General features: G+C 42.6%; 1 protein-coding gene and 1 pseudogene across 2 annotated transcripts; one reads left to right on the forward strand and one right to left on the reverse strand.

The window, feature by feature from the left end:
• Positions 1–254: 254 nt before the first annotated feature.
• cacng7b (calcium channel, voltage-dependent, gamma subunit 7b) lies at positions 255–18196 on the forward strand. Of its 2 annotated transcripts, XM_061820179.1 has the most exons (6): positions 255–585; positions 7720–7915; positions 10292–10378; positions 11359–11499; positions 14215–14360; positions 15517–18196. In XM_061820179.1, the coding sequence occupies exons 2-6, from the start codon at positions 7720–7722 to the stop codon at positions 15970–15972; spliced, it is 1026 nt and encodes a 341-aa protein (XP_061676163.1). In that variant the 5' UTR covers positions 255–585; the 3' UTR covers positions 15973–18196. The 2 variants fall into 2 exon arrangements, with proteins under 2 accessions (XP_061676163.1, XP_061676162.1); XM_061820178.1 differs by lacking the exon at positions 255–585 and having other exon boundaries at positions 7033–7915.
• Positions 1561–1679, reverse strand: LOC133501577 (5S ribosomal RNA; annotated as a pseudogene).
• Positions 18197–21649: the final 3453 nt, after the last annotated feature.

Below are 21649 nucleotides of genomic sequence, written 5' to 3' on the forward strand. Positions count from 1 at the left end.
GGTGATAGACAATCGCCATTCCGTTGACGTTGTTTGAATGAGTCACAGCCAGATGAGCTCACGCGTGCACTTAGTTCACTTTGTCTTTGGGTCACGTGGACTTTGGCTCCTCGATGCGCCATCGCTCCTCTTCACACACACGTTATACACCCCACTGTGTGTTGCGTGGATTACGCAGACTTAACGAAGCTTTGCGCTACCGACTGCACTATTTGATGAAGGCAATCATTAAAGCACACACTAGCGCTCGCTCTTTCACTCCCCCCTCCACATGCACTCACTCTTCTCTCTCTCCTTTTCTCTCTCTCTCTCTCTCTCTCTCTCTCTCACACACACACACACATATACACGCACACACTTTTGAAGTCAAAGTGGCGGGCAGAAGCGCATCCACAACGCAGTGCCCGCTCAGGATGGATCCGACCGGGGCTGAGGCATGTGACGCGGGGCTGGAGCCGAACACACCGAGGGAGTGAGGAAGAGGAGGGGGCGGAGGAAGACCCAAAACCCACCAAGCGTCCCCGGTGCGTGTGTTTGTGCGTGTTTTCTCGGCTGGTGACGTGTGCGCACGACTGTGGTGGCAGGGTGAGTAATTCCCCTCCGCTAATAACCATATTGTCTACGTGAGTGTGTGTTTTGCCCGTAAATAGCCACGGTGATGCCATTCCTATCTTGACTTGTAGTCGTCTTGGGGGTGTTAAAACGTGTGTGTGTGATGATGCGGCGTGGCGCCCATGTTGTGTTAACACGCGCACCAGAAATGAGTGTGCATGTTATTTCCCGTAGGTGCCGATTCATTCACACGGACGCACGCCGCGTTTAGGCTCTCCAAACTCCGCCTGAGAGTGCACCTTGGTTTGGTGTGTGTGGTGGGGGGTCTGGGGGAGGGGGGGGGGCTTCGCCATATGCGCACGTCGGCACTGCCATAGACGGCGTACATGCAGTCATGCACTTTTGTGTGCCCACTGGAGCCTCCGTCTCTTCTACGCCACCCTCGGAAATTTGCTAAGAATTTTGCTGCAAAATAGGATGAGGGAATGACATCACGGCATATCGTGCGCGCCCCCCCCCCTCCATACGCACACAAACACAGACACGCACTTGCCATGTGAACTCCTTATAAACCTTTATTCCATACAACTTAAGGTCAATGTACTAAGTACACTGTTTGTCCTCATATTAAGACAATTCAGTGCACAAGTAGAATGACAAGTGAAAAAAAAAATTATACTAGTTTGAAGATACAGTTGGCTATGTCTTTTTCAAACTGCTAGCAAGGTTTCAATGTAGCCTCACTTAATCCCTCTGCCCAAAGAAATGCCCCCAGCTCACTAAACTTGGTGGGGAGACCAATGAAGAGACAGGTTTCTCATTACGTGAAATGTTACCGGAATGGTCTTCTTTTTTTATGGAGTGTACTCCTCTTCTTCTTTTCCTTTCGGCTTGTCCCGTTAGGGGTCGCCGCAGCGTGTCATCTCAGATGAACGCACATTTGTTTGGCACAGTTTTATGCCGGATGCCCTTCCTGACGCGACCCCTCTGCGTTTAGCCGGGGAGAGACGCTTACAGCACCTGGTATTCCCAGGTAGTCTCCCATCCAAGTACTAACCAGGGCCAAAACCCGCTTAGGTTCGGAGATCTGACGAGATCGGCGTTCTCAGGGTAGCATGGCCGTAAGCGTTTTTTAGAACGTACAATGAGCTAAAATATAAAAGAGGCGATCCACTTACCTGACGACTCAGTGAGAACGTGGTGGTTTTCCAAGCTGAGCAATACAGCTGCTCGCGTTTCATGCACCGCCATTATATATCTGTTTTACTCTCTGGAGAGAGCAGTATAATTCCTTCTTTTTAACGCTTGTCGCTAACTGGAGTTAAATGATCTGGCGAAGAAAATATAAAAGTCTCCTTTGCAAAAAGGCTCCAGCGCTCACTGGATTACTCTGGTTTAGAAGCGGGGTACACCCTGAACTGCTCTCCAGCGAGTCACAGAGTGCGAATAAACAAAGAACCATTGGCACTCATATTCACACCTACGGGCAATTTGGAATCTTCAATTAACCAGCCCTGCATGTTTCGGGGATGTGGGAGGAAACCAGAGTAAAGCCACACAGGCGCAGTGAGCACATGCAAACTCCACACATGGGAGGCCAGATTAGAACCTGTTTCCTCAGAACTGTGTGGAAGATGTGCTGACCAGTCTGTCACTGGCAAGTTTGAAACTCTTAATAAAAAAATAATTTTGAGCTGTTAAAATGAGGCAAGAGAGGGATGGTTTCCCCAAAAACATTTTAATATTCTACTGTCATTTCATACAAAGGTTCTGTTTGAGTTTTACTCCAGATGCTCCCTTTAACATCCTAGAACTTCACTAGTATACTGAAATAAATGTCCTTAATTTGATCATTTACTTTGGTTGCACATGATTCAAATGTGGCAAACTGTCTTAATCTAACTTTTGGCAGATTAGATTTTTCTCTCTCTCCTCCTTCTAATGTACGTAAGTTTACCACATAATCTTCTTGAACCGATTCTCCAAATAAGTAAATTCAAGGGATTTGTTACTAGTACCATGCAAATGTCAACTAGTACAAAGTTACCCATAGAACCAAGGTGTTCCCCATGGGTCAGCTCTAAGCCCTCAACATTTTAGTGTGCAATGTTGCTACATTTTATTGTTTTTTGTAATGAATTTGTTTTTATAGGTCTTTAAAATATTGTTGCAGAGATTGCACAGCAGGCCCCAGCTCTTAAAGACATTAAGTCTTTATTAACTTCATGATTTAAATTTTTCATTCATTCATTCATCTTCAGTTCTTCTTTTCCTCACTCGGTTTGTGGGGAGCCTATCCCAGCTATTTTCGGGTTAGAGTTGGGGTAAACCCTGAACTTGTCGCCAACCAATCACATGGCACTTATAAACAAACAACCATTCGCACTTACATTCACATGCACGGGCAATTTAGAATCTTCAATTCACCTGCCACTCGTGTTTTGGGGACGTGGGAGGAAACCGGAGTACCCGGAGATTACCCACGCAGGCACGGGGAGAACATGCAAACACCACACCGGTGGGGCTTTCTAAAATTAACATTTATATTGTGTTTGGAAAATGTTTCAATCCCTATTAGAAGCTTCCAGAAGCGATAAAGCAATATGAAAAACATTTTATACGGTCTCTGTATTTTAGATTTTCAGATATGAGTTCTCTTCCTGCCACCACTTTGCCTCTCACTTTTTTTTTTTTATCCATCATGGCCTCTTTCTCTCCATCCCCGGAGAAGCTTCGAGGTGATGTCGGCCTTGAGATTGTGACACACGACAGAGATTTGAAACCCTTTCGTCGCCCCTCGTGCGGCTCCAATATACGCACTTCAATTCAACCGGCTCATTTCTTTCTGGGCCACGGAGAGCCGGGGCCTGGTCTCGGAAGGCCTCGGAGTGCATTGTTAACACACGTCTCACGAGGAAAGTGGCTTTCCGTTCAATCTCAATCCGGACTATTTCATCTTTATCGCTACAAATGCTGGCTGCTTGGTTGGGTGGTTTGAGGACAATGAAAGAAATTGCGGTGATTTGTTGTTCTGTTCTGAGCTGAAAAGAGACAAGATCGCTGTCCCCGCTTTGGGCCTCTTTTCATCGGTGCCAGTGATGTCCACGATTGATCGCCACTTATTCCTGACACCTGGGCCCTTCATCTGAGGCGTGATTGTTCTCTTCGGCAGACGGTCATTCGGCCGCCCGTCATCCCGCCGCTTCCTCCGCTTTTAAGTCACGTGGCTCCTCTTCGCATGAGACGAGCTCGTGCAAACGGCGCCATTTGTGCAAATTAGAACTTTGGACGTTTGATCGCTTTGATTTGGACGGAGCCCTTTCATTGCCTCTCTGTACGTCCCACAAAGGGGGTCTTCGCTCTACCCATGACATGTGCATTAGGAACTCTGTGTGTATTTTGTGAGCTTCGGTCTTGTCATCTCTCTGAGATTTTGACTTCACTAGCAGGATCACTGCTTTGTTCTAATCCACACAAAGTTGTGCTTGCACGGCACACTTGCTGTCCCGATACAGTATGATAGAACTTTAACTCCCACGGCTTCATTACAAGTGCAAACTCTCCACTTTAAGTTTTTTCACCTAATGAAATTTTTTCCGTGTAATCGCAGGCTATAACATTAGGTACACCTGCTCACTAAACAACAAACTGCTTTCAAAAAGCAAAAGTGAAATACGTAGAAAACCACATTTTAATAGTTCATACACATTTTATAATCACATTATCCGAGTATTCACAATTATTTAATTATTGATATTTTTTTTATCCATTCATCCATCCATCCATTTTCTTAGCTGCTTATCCTCACAAGGGTCACGGGAGTGCTGGAGCCTATCCCAGCTGTCAACGGGCAGGAGGCGGGGTACACCCTGAAGTGGTTCCCACCCAATCGCAGGGCACATAGAGACAAACTGTCCCACCCACAATATCACCGAGGGGCAATCTTAGAGTGTCCAATTATTGTTGCATGTTTTTTGGGATGTGGGAGGAAGCCGGAGTGCCCGGAGAAAAGCCACACAGGCACGGGGAGAACATGCTAACTCCACACAGGGAGGGCCAGGATTGAACCGGGGTCCTCAGAACTGTGAGGTCAACGCTTTCCAGCTGAACCACCATGCTATCCATTTAATTATCATAATTAACTAATTATGTAACAGAACCACACTTACCCCCCACCCCATAAAAACCTCTGTCACACACAAAAGCAAACTCGGTCTTCCACACACACCAGAAAAAAAATTTTACCATAAAATCTTGCACCACGTGAAAAAAAAAAAAAGAACCTTCACACTCACCCAAAAATGCTCCCTACACATCAAAACATTTCATTTATTCACTGAAACCCTCACACTGAGAAAGACATTGTTTTTTTTTTTTGCTCTGTGGGACCTCATTTTGTTTAAGTTTTGTTTCATGTGAGATACCGAAATCGTGTGTGTAAAAGCCATTTTCAATGCCCCTCCTTTGGATCGTTGCTAATTGTCTCTTGGAATCGGGAGCCAATTAATATGGCTTAAACTAGTTGGATTGTAACACTGGTGTGTGTGATATTTACTTTTTTCTTTTAAATGTGTTGGTCGTTGCGTGTAAAAGGTTTTGTGGTGAGCATGACAGTGTTTTGGGGGGCAAGCATGAGAGGTTTTTGGGTGTGTGTTTAAGAAGAAAATGTTATTTTTGGGCTATGGACCCCTTGTAGGAAATAATTAGAGTTTACACTCGGGATAAATAATTCAACGTGAAACAGACAGACGAATGGGATTCTTGCAAACAACAGCACAGCATGGAGGTACAGAAGGGAAGATTAAAGACGCTTTCCGTTTGAATGTTTGTGTGGCTTCGTAACATCAGCGGCAGATTTAGTTCCCGCTGTAAGGACAACAAAACTATTCCGTCTCCAACCGTGCACGGATTTCGCAATCATGTCAAACAGTAAACAGCAGACAGACGCTGAGGGTAAATTTGCACACAAGGCTGTCGTAATAATTTAGGAGGATTTCTGGTTAAAAGTGATGCAGGGTTATTAGTTTTAAGCAGAAACTTAAAAAAAAAAAATAGCTGAACCACAAATCCCTAGTCATTGCCATTTACAGTATATGAAAGCTGCAATTATAGCAAGTTTTTATTGGAAAAAGATTCCATCCCCCGCATGTTTGTAGAGTGAGTTGCTGCTATTTTTGCAGTGTGTCGCTGCAGGTTATGTGCATGCACACGGACCTCACGCAGGCTCATGTTGCTGTAAAATTATATATGGAATTCGCACGAGAGCACACCACACTCTTTTTAGATTGGAGTCCTGACAGGAATTAGTTTTTAATATAGGTTTGAATACTGCCATTATTATAATTTTTCATTTGAATGTTAAAATAATTAATTGATCATATGAATTAGACGGCCCATCAGCTCGTGCTCTAAAATAGTATTTCCCAACCTTTAATGAGCTAAAGCACACATTTTACATGCAAACCACTTCACGGCACACCACCACACAAAAATGTCACAATAATTATATCCATCCATTTTCTTTGGCACTTATCCTCATGAGGGTCGCGGGGAGTGCTGGTGCCTATCCCAGCTGTCAACGGGCAGGAGGCGGGGTACACCCTGAACTGGTTGCCAGCCAATCGCAGGGCACATAGAGACAAACGGTCGCACTCACAATCACACCTAGGGGCTATTTAGAGTCTCCAATTCATGTTGCATGGTTTGGGATGTGGGAGGAAACCGGAGTGCCCGGAAAAAACCCACGCAGGGAGAACATGCAAACTCCAAACAGGCGGGGCCGGGATTAAACCGAGGTCCTCAGAACTGTGAGGCCAATGCTTTACCAGCTGAGTCACCGTGCCGCCTCTCAACAAGTATATTTACAGAAAAAAAACAGGATCATCTCGTCTCAATTTGACCACTCTAACCATTTTGCCTCTATTTGTATTAAATAAATAATTATTTTTGCCGAATTAAGTGGGAAGGTGGATTATAACCATTGCTATTTTATTTCTTATAAATGAAGGAATAGCATGTAGCATTATGTGGCCAATGTGGTAGGCAAATGATAGGTGAACACAAATGGTGAAGCAAAACATGTAGACAACAATACAGGTAGGGCTGCATGATATTGGAAAAAGATAAACTTTAAAATAAATTTTTGTGTAGCCTGCGATGTGATATAATACAGGAGCAGTTTTGGGGAACTTGATTTTCTCAGAAAATTCGTTAAAAGTTGAGTTAATCGTTCCAAAATTGAACTAGTTAAGCTGGTAGTTCATCGTTGCAAATTGTGAGCTATGTTCACCGGTCCAAAAATTAACTCATTCAAACTCCCCCACCACCCATATGTTGCTATTGCCCTCTAAATACTGGCCTTTCGTTTTGCCATTCTCACCACCCATTCTGTCTGCACAAGTAGCCAGTTCCAGCTTTCATGCGACATTCTCAAAAACCTGTGGAAAATCAAGAAAAATTATAACAAAAATGACTTTCGTCCTTAATGTGCAAACGAACACAGGAACGATGTGAAACAAAATTAAGAACTTTCCATTCCTCGCAGCTCTTGCTTACAATGAACAAGATAATTTATATATTCTTACATCCTTCCATCCATTATCTGAAGCCCTTATCCTCACAAGGATATCGGGAGTGTGCAGTGTCCTCGAAGGCAAGGCACTGCTGCACTGCTCGTCTTTCAGTGTCAACGAAAAACAAGCAATATTATCTTTTGTCATTTTTTTTTTCCCACCGCTTCGGCAGTTTTCTTTCTCGCCGCGCACATGAAAATGCAACAAACTCAATCAAAGCAAAGTAGGAAGCGCTGACATGAAGCACAAGCTGCCCGATCGCGCATCCTATGGCAGAAAGGACGCTCTCAACAATTTATGTTTTTTTTGCTTTTTTTTTAATTCTTTTTAAGTGTTTTACCATGAAGCGGTCATGCGTTGGCTTCATGCTAACCTTTAACACGATTGGTTGAGGAGAACGTGTGACGAGTTCATCTTTAGCGGTAACAAGGCAAGACAGGAGGATGGCCAGAGGCCGTGTGCATCCAAGTGTGGCTGTTTTACACCCCCCCCTGCTATGCACCCCCTCCAATCGGAACAACTTCCCTTACGTGACCCACTCATAAAATGTGCTGTACACACTCACATCTGCGAGTCTCCTCTCTGTGCCCTCCAGATGAGTTCGTGCAGTAGCCGCGCGTTGACCATCCTGTCCACAGTGTTCGGGGCCTGCGGGTTGCTGCTGGTGGGGGTGGCCGTGTCCACCGACTACTGGCTCATCATGGTGGAGGGCGTCATCCTGCAGCACAACCAGAGCATGGAGGTCAAGATGGCTCTGCATTCGGGTCTCTGGAGGGTCTGCTTTGTGGCCGGTAGGGATGTGACATGAAAAAGTCTATACGCCCCGGTTCGAATGCCAAGTTTTTGTGATTTGCAAAGCAATGACAGTGAGATAAATCATTTTAAAACTTCTTTTTTTTTCCCATCATTAATATGATGTTCATCCTGGACACTGAAATTGAATTTACATTTTTTTAAGAAAGCAGTGCAATAACGGTCACAACTGAAACAAGACGCATTCACATCTGCTTATAAAAACTCAAGTTTCCGTAATTTCCGGCGTATAAGCTGCGACTTTTTTCACATACGTTTAACCCTGCGGTTTATGTGGTGATGCGGCTAATTTGTGCATTTTTCCTAACGGCCGCAAGGGGGCACTCGAGCGGAAAAGGTAAGAGTGGGACCGGTGGAATATATGTGCCGAGGAAGTGACTTTTACCGGTGTGGCGGTCTGAGTGCTCCCGGTGCTGAAAAGTCTCCTTCCGATGAATGCGCATGCGCATATATTTTGTAAACTTCCAGCCAGTCTGAAACATCTCCATCCGTGCTTCAACATGTGCCATTCGACAACTTCTCGCCAAGCATTCATGTTCGCTATGGACGTCTCAGAAAGAAGAACACAGCGAACGTACATATATGTGGATATGTTTTTATCAACTTTTGTTTTAAGGTTAGGTTAGGGTTAGGATATAACGTATGTTAACTCTCTCTGTGTAGAAGAAGGGGAACTGTGAGACCGGGGAATTTCACAGTAAGCGTCTGCTACGTACCCAGAGTTCCCCTGTTAGTAAGGCATGCGCATTCATCACAAGGAGACTTCTTAGCACTTGAGGGTGCTCAGACCATCACACCAGTCCCGGCCCTGTTAGCGCTGCTCTAGCATGTTACTGCCACGTCTCAGTTACCCGTATGTTTTTTTTTTTTTTTTTCAACTGGCCCTGTTAGCGCGGCGGTAGCGTGAGTGTTAGCATTAGCACCGTGCTAGCGTGACCGCTAGCGCGGCGGCGCTAGGGTTAAACTCCCTGTGTGCCGTCTTTGTAAATATCTCCGGTTTCAATGTGGGCACTTGCGGCTTTTACACAGGTACGACGTATGTATCTACCAAATGGTATTTTCTTTACAAATATACTGGGTGAGGTTTATAACCAGGTGCGCGCCGGAGGCCGGGAATTACGATAAATGGTAGCTAGGATATGCAGTTTTAAAACTGCTTGCAAGATTTGAATGTCACCTGAATTCACTCCAAGACAGCGCCCCCGCTTCTCCCAGCCCTGCAAAAATGTCCCCAGCTTCATTGTGGCGTTGACCCAGACACAAAATGTTACTGGTTTGTTGTTGCTTTAAAAAAAAAAAAAAAAAAAAGTCAATTTTGAATAATCCACATTGCATTGATGCATAAAATGGAGTCAGATGGGAAAGATTTTTCATTTGAATAATACTCTACTTTTGGGACATAAGGATTTTTTTTTTTTTTTTTTAACTGCAGACTCTTCCTTTAAATAGGAGTCAGCAAACAGCCAAGCGTCTTCTGATTCCACTTTTGTAATGCTCAGCAGTTTTGGTCGGCCCTATTTTCTCCACTCGCTGGTGACTGAGGTCCACAAAATAATTAACACCTATGAAATTGTTTTGTACCCTTCTTCTGATTGACACCTTTGCACACCGATATCCACTCCCCCCCATGATGCCCCGAAAGCTGTCCACAGCCCATCCTTTGTTCTGTAAGGTGTGATAACAACAACAAATAATAATGTCAGGCGAAGCCTTCTAGAACATCTGAACTTCATTTGAGGTTACTCAGGTGCATTTTAAATGGTGGCTGACTCCCATTTAACACAAAATTCAAGGTTCCAATTTATTACACCTATGGCATGAAATTTGATACCCAGTGAATCTCGAGATTTTCGAATTATAAATAGAGTGATAAAACAAAATGAGAGTTTAAAATACGTCTGTGCAGTTGTGAAAGTGTGCCAAGGTGAAATTTCGGCAAGGATGAGGATTTTGGATGTTCACAATAGGTTTATTTCAAACTCATTGTCTACTGTGACCCCAATACTTTTGTAAGATTGGATATGATTACAATGCATACATTGTACCGTGTATGAATATGATTGAAAAACATATGTGTACTGTATTGACTACGATATATGAATACAATATTTTTCCAACATAATAAAAAAAAATGAAATTCACACAGATGACCAATAAGGGGGGGGGGGGGGGAGACAATGCAGTATTACAGTAATCTTTACTTACCGTAATTACCGTATTTCAGCACATTGTTTTTTGTGTGTCTGACTAAAAGCACAGCTCAGCGTGTTGTCTTCTTTTCCGGGTCGATGCATCATCTAACCACAGTACTGTTGCAGTAATTTGCCATTATGAATAATGACGCCTACTTTTAGGGTCTGAAAACGGGAGATGCGTTGCATCGGAGTACTTCACCGAACCCGACATCGAGATCACCACTGAAAACACTGCGAACATCCTCAGTGAGTCCCAACGCCAAATACTGTATGTTTGTGTAGCTTTTCAGTCGTAAGGACCCCTGCTGGGGGATTGCGAACATTGCACCTTGAACATAAAGCAGTACTACTACTACGACCACTTGGGCATTTCTTCCACATCCTTGATGTCGAGCTTGAAGATTCGTCTCCAATGTTGCTCATTGTCCTCACTAGTAACACAATTCAGTGTACTAGAAAGAACAACTGCGTCTCACGAGGAGTTTTTGCCCCTACAACTTTCACTTTTTTCCAGCTATAACTACCTCTACTACCATAACTCCTGATACTTACCACAACATATACCTCTGACTCTACCACTCCCATGCATCCATTTTCTTTGCCGCTTATCCTCACGAGGGTCGCGGGGAGTGCTGGAGCCTATCCCAGCTGTCAACGGGCAGCCAATCGCAGGGCACTTGGAGACAAACAGCCGCTCTCACAGTCACACCTCGGGGCAATTTAGAGTGTCCAATTAATGTTGCATGTTTTTTTGGGGGATGTGGGAGGAAACTGGAGTGCCCGGAGAAAACCTTCGCAAGCACGGGGGAACATGCAAACTCCACACAGGTGGGGCCGGGATCAAACCCGGGTCCTCAGAACAGTTTACCAGCTGAGCCACTGTAGCTCCACTCTTTCTACTATTGTAACTTCTACTATTGCAAACTTCTTCTTCTACGACTATTATGATTACAAAGACTGCTGCTAGTACTACTACTACTACTACCACTATTACCGCTAATTCTACATCTTCTTCTACTGACTATTACTATATCTCCTATTACTACTTTTATAACTACTACAATCCCTACTACTACGACTACTATACCTGTTATTATTATTATAGTAGTAGTAAAAAAATATAAATAAATAATAATAAAATATATAATAATATAACAATTATAAAAATAAAAAATTTTTTAACGGATAGACAAACAGATAACATTCCTGCTGTCCCCCCCTGCCAGAGATGGTCCGGACAGCGACGCCGTTCCCGATGGTGTCGTTACTCTTCGTCTTCACCGCCTTCGTCATCAGCAACATCGGCCACATCCAGCCTCAGCGCACCATCCTGGCCTTTGTCTCCGGAATCTTCTTCATCCTCTCAGGTGCCTCTCACTCATTCGCATCCCTCCTTTCCCCTCCAGTGTAGAAAAGACGTGTTTTGATCAACTATATATCAAGGTCACAAATGCTTAGTTGGTTTGACTTGGCAGGTTAAAGATCAATTTAAATTTTCAATAACAGGACAGAATTTTGTAAAGACAAATAAACCTACTTGGTGTACTGTCAACTTCACTAAATGTAATACAACTCATTAATAATCAATATTACTGTTATGATTACGATAACTACCACTACTACCACTAAATGCTGTTTAGTACAAATTTCCAGGGTGTCCTACAAGGCACTCCACTTGCTTTTTCTATATTTTTTGAAGTTTATTCCGGACAGACGCAAAGCCATCAGCATTTGACAGTTTAGGCTTTTCAGTTGCAATTTTTCTGTCCCCGATTGCAATTAAGCCTTCGTTTTGTAAGCTTTTTGGATGTCACTGCTTGTTGCACATCACAATCCTCCACTTGAAGCCTTTGAACAACCTGAAGTCGGTTCAGGTAAAGATTTATAACCTTCTGAATCACGCGCTGATTCGGGTTTTTGTTAGTGTTGAGTTGCAGGCCTCCAGACAGGCGCATATGCAAACACTTTTTGTCAGGGGGCAATTTTGCAATGCCGTTCCAATGTCCATTTGCAAGGCCAAAGCAAAAAAAAAAATCTTTAAACAATACAATACACACGCATTTAAACACAAGACACGATTGAAAGACAGAGTGCAAGAGGAGAGGAAAATATCACAATTAATAACCCTTAGAGTTAAAAACTGAAAAGGGTGATTGCATCCCAGAATTATGACCTGCACTTTAAATGTTTTAATCAAAAAAGGCCCCCCAAAAACAAGGTATTGCGCAACAATGAAAACCTGTGAAACTGCAGGTTGGCAAAACGTGAACTGCAATCTAGCAGGGGGGAAGGGGGGGGTTACTATATAGAATAATTTGCACCAGTTCTCAAATGTGTTCAATATATAACATTATTTTTTTATATATTCGAAGATATTCAAGGTTTTTCTTTAGGAAAAAAAAAGTAAAACATACATTTGAACAAAATATGTTAATAAATATATAACTATATAATACATTTAAATTGAATGGCTTTCCAAATGCAGTATATTTGATCCTGCAGGAAAATAGCCAGTCTTGTTAAAATCAATAACGTTTGTTATTCTAATCAAAATATACAATTCAATAATTACCATAGATGTTTTTCCACAATAAAAGCTCCCAAAACCAAAATGAAAATGTGTTCCATCTGACACGTTTGAAAATGGTGGCTGTTGCGCACAAGCAAAGAAACCCAGAGAGCGCTGAAGCCGTGACTGCAGCTCGCCGTCACGTGAGTTCCTCTGCATTATTGTAGCTCGAGCACTTGAACGGCAGGCGGCTGTCGCGCTCCCAACTCGTCGGGCCTCACAATGGAGGCACGTTCACTCCTGTGTTCGACTCACAGGACACATCGAACCTGATCTGGGGCTGTGCTCATCAAGGGGGGGGGGGCTATAATAATTATGTAATAGCAGTTATGTGATGTGTTATTACAATCAAAGACTTTTTTTTTAAAGATACATAATAAACTAATAATGAGGATCAATCGAATTGAATTCTGGATTGTCTTGTACAGAGACGTGCTGATTTTACAATACTGCTTTGCAAATGTGTGTGTGTGTGTGTGTGTGTGTGTGTGTGTGTGTGTGTGTGTGTGTGTGTGTGTTGTGTGTGTGTGTGTGTGTGTGTGTGTGTGTGTGTGTGTGTGTGAGACGTGCACTCACTGTAAGATTTATGGCCCAAGTTAACAGCATTGCCAATTTCTGTAATGGTTATTGAATCAGCACAAACAGTTTTTAACCTAAAGGATTTGTGCAAAACTGAAAATGTCATCATTATTGTGTCTATCAATTTATGAAGTTGTCAAATTATTGTGATTTTTGAGGAGTTAGTGAGCAGAATAATTAGCTTTACTGCTTGAATGTTATGCTTAATTCATTTCTGACTTTACAGAAGAGCCCAGTGCACTAAAGATTTAGTGTTAAAAGTGGAATCCAGTTCGAACTTCCTCCTTCCTGTTCAAAATAGTCAAAAGTCAAGAGCTCTTCATATAATAATGAAACTGGTATTGGTCTGTTCTTGGATCAAAATCCTGTTCTGGTATAAAGTACAAAAACGTGAGAAAACAATTGAGGACTGAGACATGTACATTCAAATATGACGAGTTCAAATGTTCACCTGTTATGTTTATACTGCATATTAGTTCTGTCCTAAAATGTTTTTCTAATGATGAATATCCCAAAGTTTTTAGGAGTACTGCAACGTATATCTCTGTAGACCATCTGGTATAACTAAAAAATGACCCCCAAAAAATCCTGTAGAAGGTTGAAAATGTGCTTAAAGGTCAGCTCAACATTTTCTTCCTCTGCAGCAGCAGTTCCTCATTTTCCCATCTAAAAAAATAAATAAATAAAATGTTTTCCGAGCATGGATACACGTAAAGGCCATAGCAGATCTAGAGTTCCTCTAAATATTGCATTACGGGCTGAAATGATTCCTACTCAACGCGTGCGTCTCCCTTTGAATACTGATTGGTCGCCTGTCATCCATTCACCGTCTTGGAACTGAACTTTTAATGTTTAATGTTCTCGCACTCAAGCGAATGTTTCAAATTATTCTGTGCTCTTCCTCCTCGTCGTGTCGACTTTGGATGTTGCGCAGGCCTAAGCTTGGTCGTGGGCCTGGTTCTCTACATCTCCAGCATCAACGACGAGGTGATGAACAGGCCCAGAGAACCCGAACAGTTCTTCAACTACCACTACGGGTGGTCTTTCGCCTTCGCGGCCTCCTCCTTCCTGCTCAAAGAGGTCAGTCCGGGGATGGTGCTGGTGGATATTGATTCGATTGGCGTGGCAACAGATGGGGACTGAAATCTGATTGGAGAAAATCCACCATTCACAAGTACTGGAAGCGGTTTATGAGCTCCCTTCATCGGTGCAGTTTCAAGTGCCTCCTCTGCTCCCGCGTCCTCCGGCTTCCCTCCCACGACTCCTCCCTTCATCCGCATTCCCGTTTGGTGCAGTGTACAGTTCAGTGTCCTCTTTCTCCCCTCCCCTCCCCTCTGTGTTCAATTCCCCTCCTTTTCAATCGCATTCACACCATCCACCACACTCCCCTCTGTCACAAAATATGCACGAAGGATTTGGTTACTTTGAAGCAATTTCCTTTCCAAAGCTGTTTTGTTCCAGTTCGCAACGTTCACCACACAAAAACGGCCTATGAGATCAAATATCCGGACTGGTTCAAAAATGAAAATGTATGTAATAATCCTTCCGAAGAGTTCCAAACTTGCTTTTGGAATCAATTAAACTCGCAAGTCACGGTACTATTCAATTTGAAATACTATTTCTGTTACGATGCTTGAGAGTTAAACATGTGGCAGCACATACAGCGTTTTTGTGACCGCTTAACCCTTCAGCACTTTTTTTTGTCAAGCTTCTAAAGGCTTGAATGATTGCCAAAGCTGCAATGTATCAACTTCACCACTAAGTGGCGCACCGACACTCACAGATGCACAAAGCCTGTGGGTGCGTGAGTGGCCTCCAGGGGGTGCACAAGATTAAAAGTCCAATACGTAGTGAATGAAATATTACAGATTTACAACTACTACTATATGACTAATACGATAGATAGATAGATAGATAGATAGATAGATAGATAGATAGATAGATAGATAGATAGATAGATAGATAGATAGATAGATAGATAGATAGATAGATAGATAGATAGATAGATAGATAGATAGATAGATAGATAGATAGATAGATAGATAGATAGATAGATAGATAGATAGATAAATTGCCCATATGTGTGATTGTGGGCGCGGCTATTGGTCTCAATGTTGACAGCTGGGATAGGCTCCAGCGACCCTCGTGAGGATGAGTGGCAAAGAAAATGAATGGATGGATACTGGTTGTGTGTGTATTAACCTCTGCTTTTGGATTTTTTTTTCTTTTTTTTTAGGGTGCAGGGGTGCTGTCGGTCTATCTGTTCATGAAGCGCTACGCAGAGGAGGAGATGTACCGACCCCACCCGGCCCTATACCGCCCCCGCTTGTCCGACAGCAGCGACTACAGCGGCCAGTTCCTCCACCCGGAATCCTCCTGGCCTCTGCCGAAGCGAGGGCGCAGCATGTCCGAAGCCTCCAGCGACATCTCCATCCAGCTCAACCAGCCCCCACCTCCACCGCCCAAAAGCGGCGGTCAGAAGGGGGGCCCGGGTAACCCACCGTCCGGGTCCTCTTCCGGGGGAAGCTACCCCAACCCTGCGCCCTCTTCTGCCGGGTACCCCACGCACAGCCTGCCCAGGTCGCACTCACCGCACCCCCAAGGCCAGCCGATGTCTATGGCCGTGCCGCCTCCGGCTGTGCCCCCCCCTCACTACCACACGCACATGCACATGAGCGCCTCCCCCTGTTAGGAACAGGCATTGACTCCTTTTCACCGTGTTCCATTTCGAGGACAAAATGTCCAACGTGGCTTAAAAGAAGTGATGTCAGGATTTAAGATGGATCAAGTTGTGCAAAAAGCCTTCAAATTATGGCAAGGAGAAATTTGGGCACGATGTTAGTGGGGAAAAGAATTTCCTGGACGCGCCGACGGCAAGCAAGTGATCGCATGACTGAGGACGCACAAACGTTTATACGTAGCGATCTCAAGCCAGAAGTGGACAACGTGTGTACCTTTCTACGAAATTGGAATGTGGTTTAATATTTCCTACATTATCAGTCACCCTTTCAAAGCGGTGTGTTATATATTAAGATTATTTTCACTTTGTCAACAATACAGTACAGTAGTTGGTGAATATTGTATGTAAAGTTTGTCACCGTTTTTCAAAGAAATGCAAGCGGACGACGGTCCTAAATATCATCGACATTACGTTTTGTATATTTGTCTAAGTTATTGTGCGTAACGTTGCACACTGGAATACGGTACATGTACTATAGATTATATTGAGCTTTGACACAGGAAAAAGACAAAAGGTGGGGCCCAGGGGGGCCTGAGGCTTTTGCCCAGAGACTTTGCAATAGGCTGGTGGTGACATCATCAACATTCTTCCATAAAATAGATTCCCCTCTCTCCTGCAGACAGATTTTATCTGCCCGCTGTGGTTTTTGTGCACCGCTCAACTTATTTGAAGGTCCGCGCACTAAATGCTGAAACTGACAGTTTACACGCTCCGCCGGGAACTTGATGGCCCTGGACCTGTTTTGCAGACCGACACATTTAGGAAGAAAATTGTAGAAATATTCCTCTGCGTATATCCCAACAGCAAACCCTGACGTGACATTTTTAATGTTGGTCAAGGTCTTGTTATTTTTCCGATTCTAGGTGTCCTTGGCTTACGAGGTTCCGAACTGCGTACAATGAACGACTTGTCATCGGTTGGGGTACAAATTGCACACCTGAACGCCAATGATTGACTGCACACACCGGCGGCAGAGAAGCATTTGACGTAGCATTTTTTTTGCTAAGATGAACACAGTTAAAGGTTTTTGCAATATATAACATATCTTTCTTTAAGGGTTGTATTAAAAAAAAAAAAAAAAAATCAAGTCCCCTTAAGCCTGAAATGTAGCAAACGGCATCTGTTTGGCTTGTTCGGATATAAACTTAGGAAGCACAGTGGAACTTTGCAAATTGAAATGTTCGCAAACTGAGGTTTTGTTGCCTCATAAAAGGAATTGAAATTAAACTAATCTGTTCCAGCCACAGAGTAATATTATATTTACCTTATTTACCTTATCATGTGTTTTAACAACGTTTCTGTGCAGTGTAAAAATAGGTAAAAACGCAATATATGATGATTGAATAACAGTTTGTCAGCAAATCACTTCGACGTTTCTTCGCCTTTTTGCGTAATGTGCACATTCACTGTGGTCATTGCGATCCCTCAATGGCCGACACCTCCCAAAATCCAGAGCTGCTTTTGCAGTGCATTCTGGGTTGAGGTGGCTATTTCAGGGAAACAAAAAAACAAAGATATCTGAAGATTGGAGCCAACCGAGAGTCAAACAAAAGTGGAGACACGTCATTGTTACGAAAGATAAGCAGGGTTGAAGCTACTCATTCAAATAGACTGCAAGAAGATTTGACAGTGTGTTTTTTTTTTAAAAATGACAACAAATTAGCAAATACAAAAATAAGTCATGGCTTACAGTTATGAAATATGCCTAGTATTTGTGAATTGTGAAAGAAATTAATGGCTGGAAGATAGTTAGAGAAATCTAATAAGCTAGCATGACAAAAACAACTCAAGCACTTTTCCTTTCAGTTTTCCCCAATCCAACATTTGTTCTGCTACTTATTAACCTCATTTAGTACCCTGGAAATGAATTGTTTTTAGCGAAAGAAAAAAAAACAGACCTAACTTATTTTCTTTCACCACACAAATATTTACAGTCATTCTGACTTTATTACACCGTTTATGTAGGACAGCGATCTGACCGATGTACAAATTTGGACTATGTAGCAGCCGTATAAATGGAACACTGTCGTAAACCAAGGACCCCTTGTACTACAATATAATATTTTTTGATATTTTTGCAAAAATGACTGCTTGTGGAGCATTTGTTGTCTTTACTCCATCCAACAGAGAAGGTCTTCAAGAGTCATCTGCACAAATGGAAGAAGCACAGGGTAGATTCTCATTACAATTATGTTACCTATGTAAAGAAGTAGCAAAAAAAAAAATCATTTTGTGCACTGAGATTTTCAAACAAAGTGATTTATCATATGCACAATTTCTTTTTATAAACAGGAAAAGTTTCAATATTTGGAGGTGAAATGTTATTTAATGTGAAAATGAAAACTAATGACTATTTCATTCTAATTAACATCTAAACTTTTTTTTTTTACATTTACAATAGGCAGACCATTTCACCATGACACTTTTTTTTGTGAAGATATGCATCCATTAATTTTTTTTTTGTACTGCTTGTCCTCACTGGGGTTGCAGGCGTGCTGGAGCCTCTTCTAGGGATCTTGCGACGAGAGGAGTGGTACACCCTGAACTGGTCGCCAGCCAATCGCAGGGCACATAAAAACAAACAACCATTCGCAATCCGCCGGGCAGTTTAGAGGCTTCAATTAACCTACCGTGCATGTTTTTGGGATGTTGGAAGAAACCGGAGTACCCGGAGAAAAACCCTCCCGGTACGGGGAAAACATGCAAAGTCCACACAGTGAGGCTGATGCGCTAGCCAGTTGTCCACCTGTCCGCTTAGTAAGATATTTTAAATTACAATGTAAAAATTCCATTCTTTCAAAATTAGCATTTTTTTTGTTTTTAAATATCATGTAACATTTGAAATGCGCAAAGACTGTAAACTACATTATGCATTGCGCCAGCACTTTGGATACCAGCATACTTAGTTGTGCTGGTGTCGGCACTTTTGAGTGCCTCATTCTTTACCATGAGTGCATGCACGACATGTATGCAGGGGGAGTGATTTTTTTTTTTTTTTTTAATAAGTCAGATGGAAATGTGCCCACCAAGGTTTTGGCCTGGCGTGGCGGCTGTAGAGCGCCTCGTTGTCTGCTGTCATTGCATTCACATCCCACACAGGAAGGCAATAGAGGGATAAGTGGCTGGAAAATCTACTTTAAAAAGTCCAACTTGGCAACCACGATGCGGACCAACATTTTGTGCGGAATTTGGCAAAACTCTTCATTTTGGTGTCAAATTTAGCCTTATTTCTTGAAATTTATAGTGACTTGAAAGGATAAAAAATTTTCATTTTTTTTTTATTTGAAAAGAATAAGGACACAGTTTCCCACAGGTATCATAAATTAAACCTTTCGCTCAGAGCGTTCAACATCTTTTCATGCATGCACTTACGCACACGTTGGAGCCATTTTGGCTTGACTATACAAAATTCCAGTCTGTTCGCCGCCATTTTCATTTTGCATGAGGATTTCTTCTGGCGTTTTGTCTCCTGTGCAAATCAGTTTTCATTTTCTCAAACCGTTTGATAACCGTTCAGTGCCTCTTAAAATCCTTTTTCCTTACCCGCAGAAAACATCGTATAAATATTGTAGCTGTGCTTGCTTTTGCATTGTCGTTTTGACCTTAAAAAAAAAAAAATGCTATTACAACTTAAGTGATGCGCTACTATGCCGATGTTACGTGACTGAAAAGGGGAGTGGTGACACTTTCTGCAGTTAAACATCAATAAATCTTCAACTTTGTAGGTCTTCTGATGTTCTTCTCTTCAAGAAACATCGGAAACATATACAGTGGATATAAAAAGTCAACACACCCCTGTTCAATTGCCAGGTTTTCGTGATGTAGACAAAAAAAAAAAAGAGGGAGCGAGACAAATCATTGCAAAACCTTTTCAAACATGAATGTGACTTGGAATCTGTACAACGCAGTTGAATTAAAAAAAAAAAAAAAAATTGTGATTCGAATTAAAACCAAGCAACTGATACTTGCTGGTTTTACAAGTGTGCACACCCTCTTGTACCTGGGATCTTTGTTTATGTGTTCAGAATAATCAATTCAAACATTTTGAAAGAGAGTCAGGAGACACTTGCCACCATTTATTGTGTCTGATCCCCAAATAAACTTCAGATGTTCTAGAAGGCTTTTCCAGACTTTTATTTCTTCTGGCAAAAAGTTTTTTTCAGATTGACTGCTATGATTCCTTACGGTTTGGTGCTTTTGGCCAGACCCATTTGTAAAAGTGATGGCACAAAACCTTCAGGATTCTGCTAGAAAATTAAAAAAAAATGTCAGGAAACACCGGAAATTTAATTGGAATAAATCAGAAACACTTTAAATGGTGGCAGGTGTCTCCTGTCTCCTATTTACATGATTTTGAAAGTAACTTGAGCAAGTTTTTCTATCCACTGCATAACTTTATCATGCGAAAGCTGGCCGCGATTTTACCATGAGACCTTTTTGCACTGAACATGTGACACGATGCTTTTATGCTGGACTAGATAACCAGTAAAAGTGTGCGTTTTGCACTGCAGCTGTGACGTGACAGCACTGCCCCGAGCCAAAATTGATCTGCGTGCCTTCTTTTATCAGCGCGCGTGTTTGCATGTGTGGAAAGTAGTATAAAACTGGACCTGTGGCCCAGTTCCATTTGCTACATTAGGATTTTGAAAGGTTTTTAATTGGAAAATACCATCATTTCCGGCCTAGAGAGCGCAGCAGATTATAAACCTCACCCAATAGATTGGTAAAGGAAATACCATTTGGTATATTACATAAGCCGCACCTGTGTAAAAGCCGCAAGTGCCCACATTGAAACCCACCTTGTAGCACGAGATATTTACAAAGAAAGACAGTACACAGAAAGAGTTTTCAAAGTTTTAATACCTTATCTTAGTTTAACATAACAACAACATGGTAGCACAAACAGGGCTGGTTAAAACAAAAAACAAACCGTTAAAAAAAACAAAACAGCCACAGCTGCTACACAGTAGCAACACGGTACCACATCAATAACAGAGCCAGTTAAAAAAAAAAACATACGTGTAAAAATCACCGATACACGGCAGTAACACAGCAGAAACACACTGGCACAGTGCTAACGCTAATGCAGCGCTAACAGGGCCAGTTAAAAAAAATAAACATACCGGTAAAAGTCACTTCCTCTGCACATATATTCCACCAGCCTCACTTTTACCTTTTCTGCTCGAGTGCCCCCTTGTGGCCGTTATAAAAAATGCACAAATTAGCCGCATCACCGCATAAGCCATAAGGTTGCAAGCGTGTGAAAAAAGGCGCGGTTTATAGGCCGGAAATTACGGTACATCAAATTTGTGCAAAAAAAAAGGCAGCAGCATGTATCACTACACCACTGGGGCTCAACTGACAGTAAATAAATGTTAATATTCAAACCAATTGACATTCTGCAGCACACCTTACTTGTGTTTGAAGGTGCATGTCTAATGTGCAGAAGGAGGGTGTCATTGCAACGCTTGGGATGAGCAACACAAAAAACGTCAGCAATTAGTCAGCAGTGTGGGGATGGACCAGCTCAGGAGACATCGGATGGAGCGGAGACTTGAACTCGTACATATGTTGTAAAGGTAGACAGTGAAGGAAGGCCAGAATCGGGCGTTGTGCTCCCTCTCCCATT

Source organism: Syngnathoides biaculeatus, chromosome 5 (assembly GCF_019802595.1).
Source record: "Syngnathoides biaculeatus isolate LvHL_M chromosome 5, ASM1980259v1, whole genome shotgun sequence".
Lineage (NCBI taxonomy): Eukaryota > Metazoa > Chordata > Actinopteri > Syngnathiformes > Syngnathidae > Syngnathoides > Syngnathoides biaculeatus.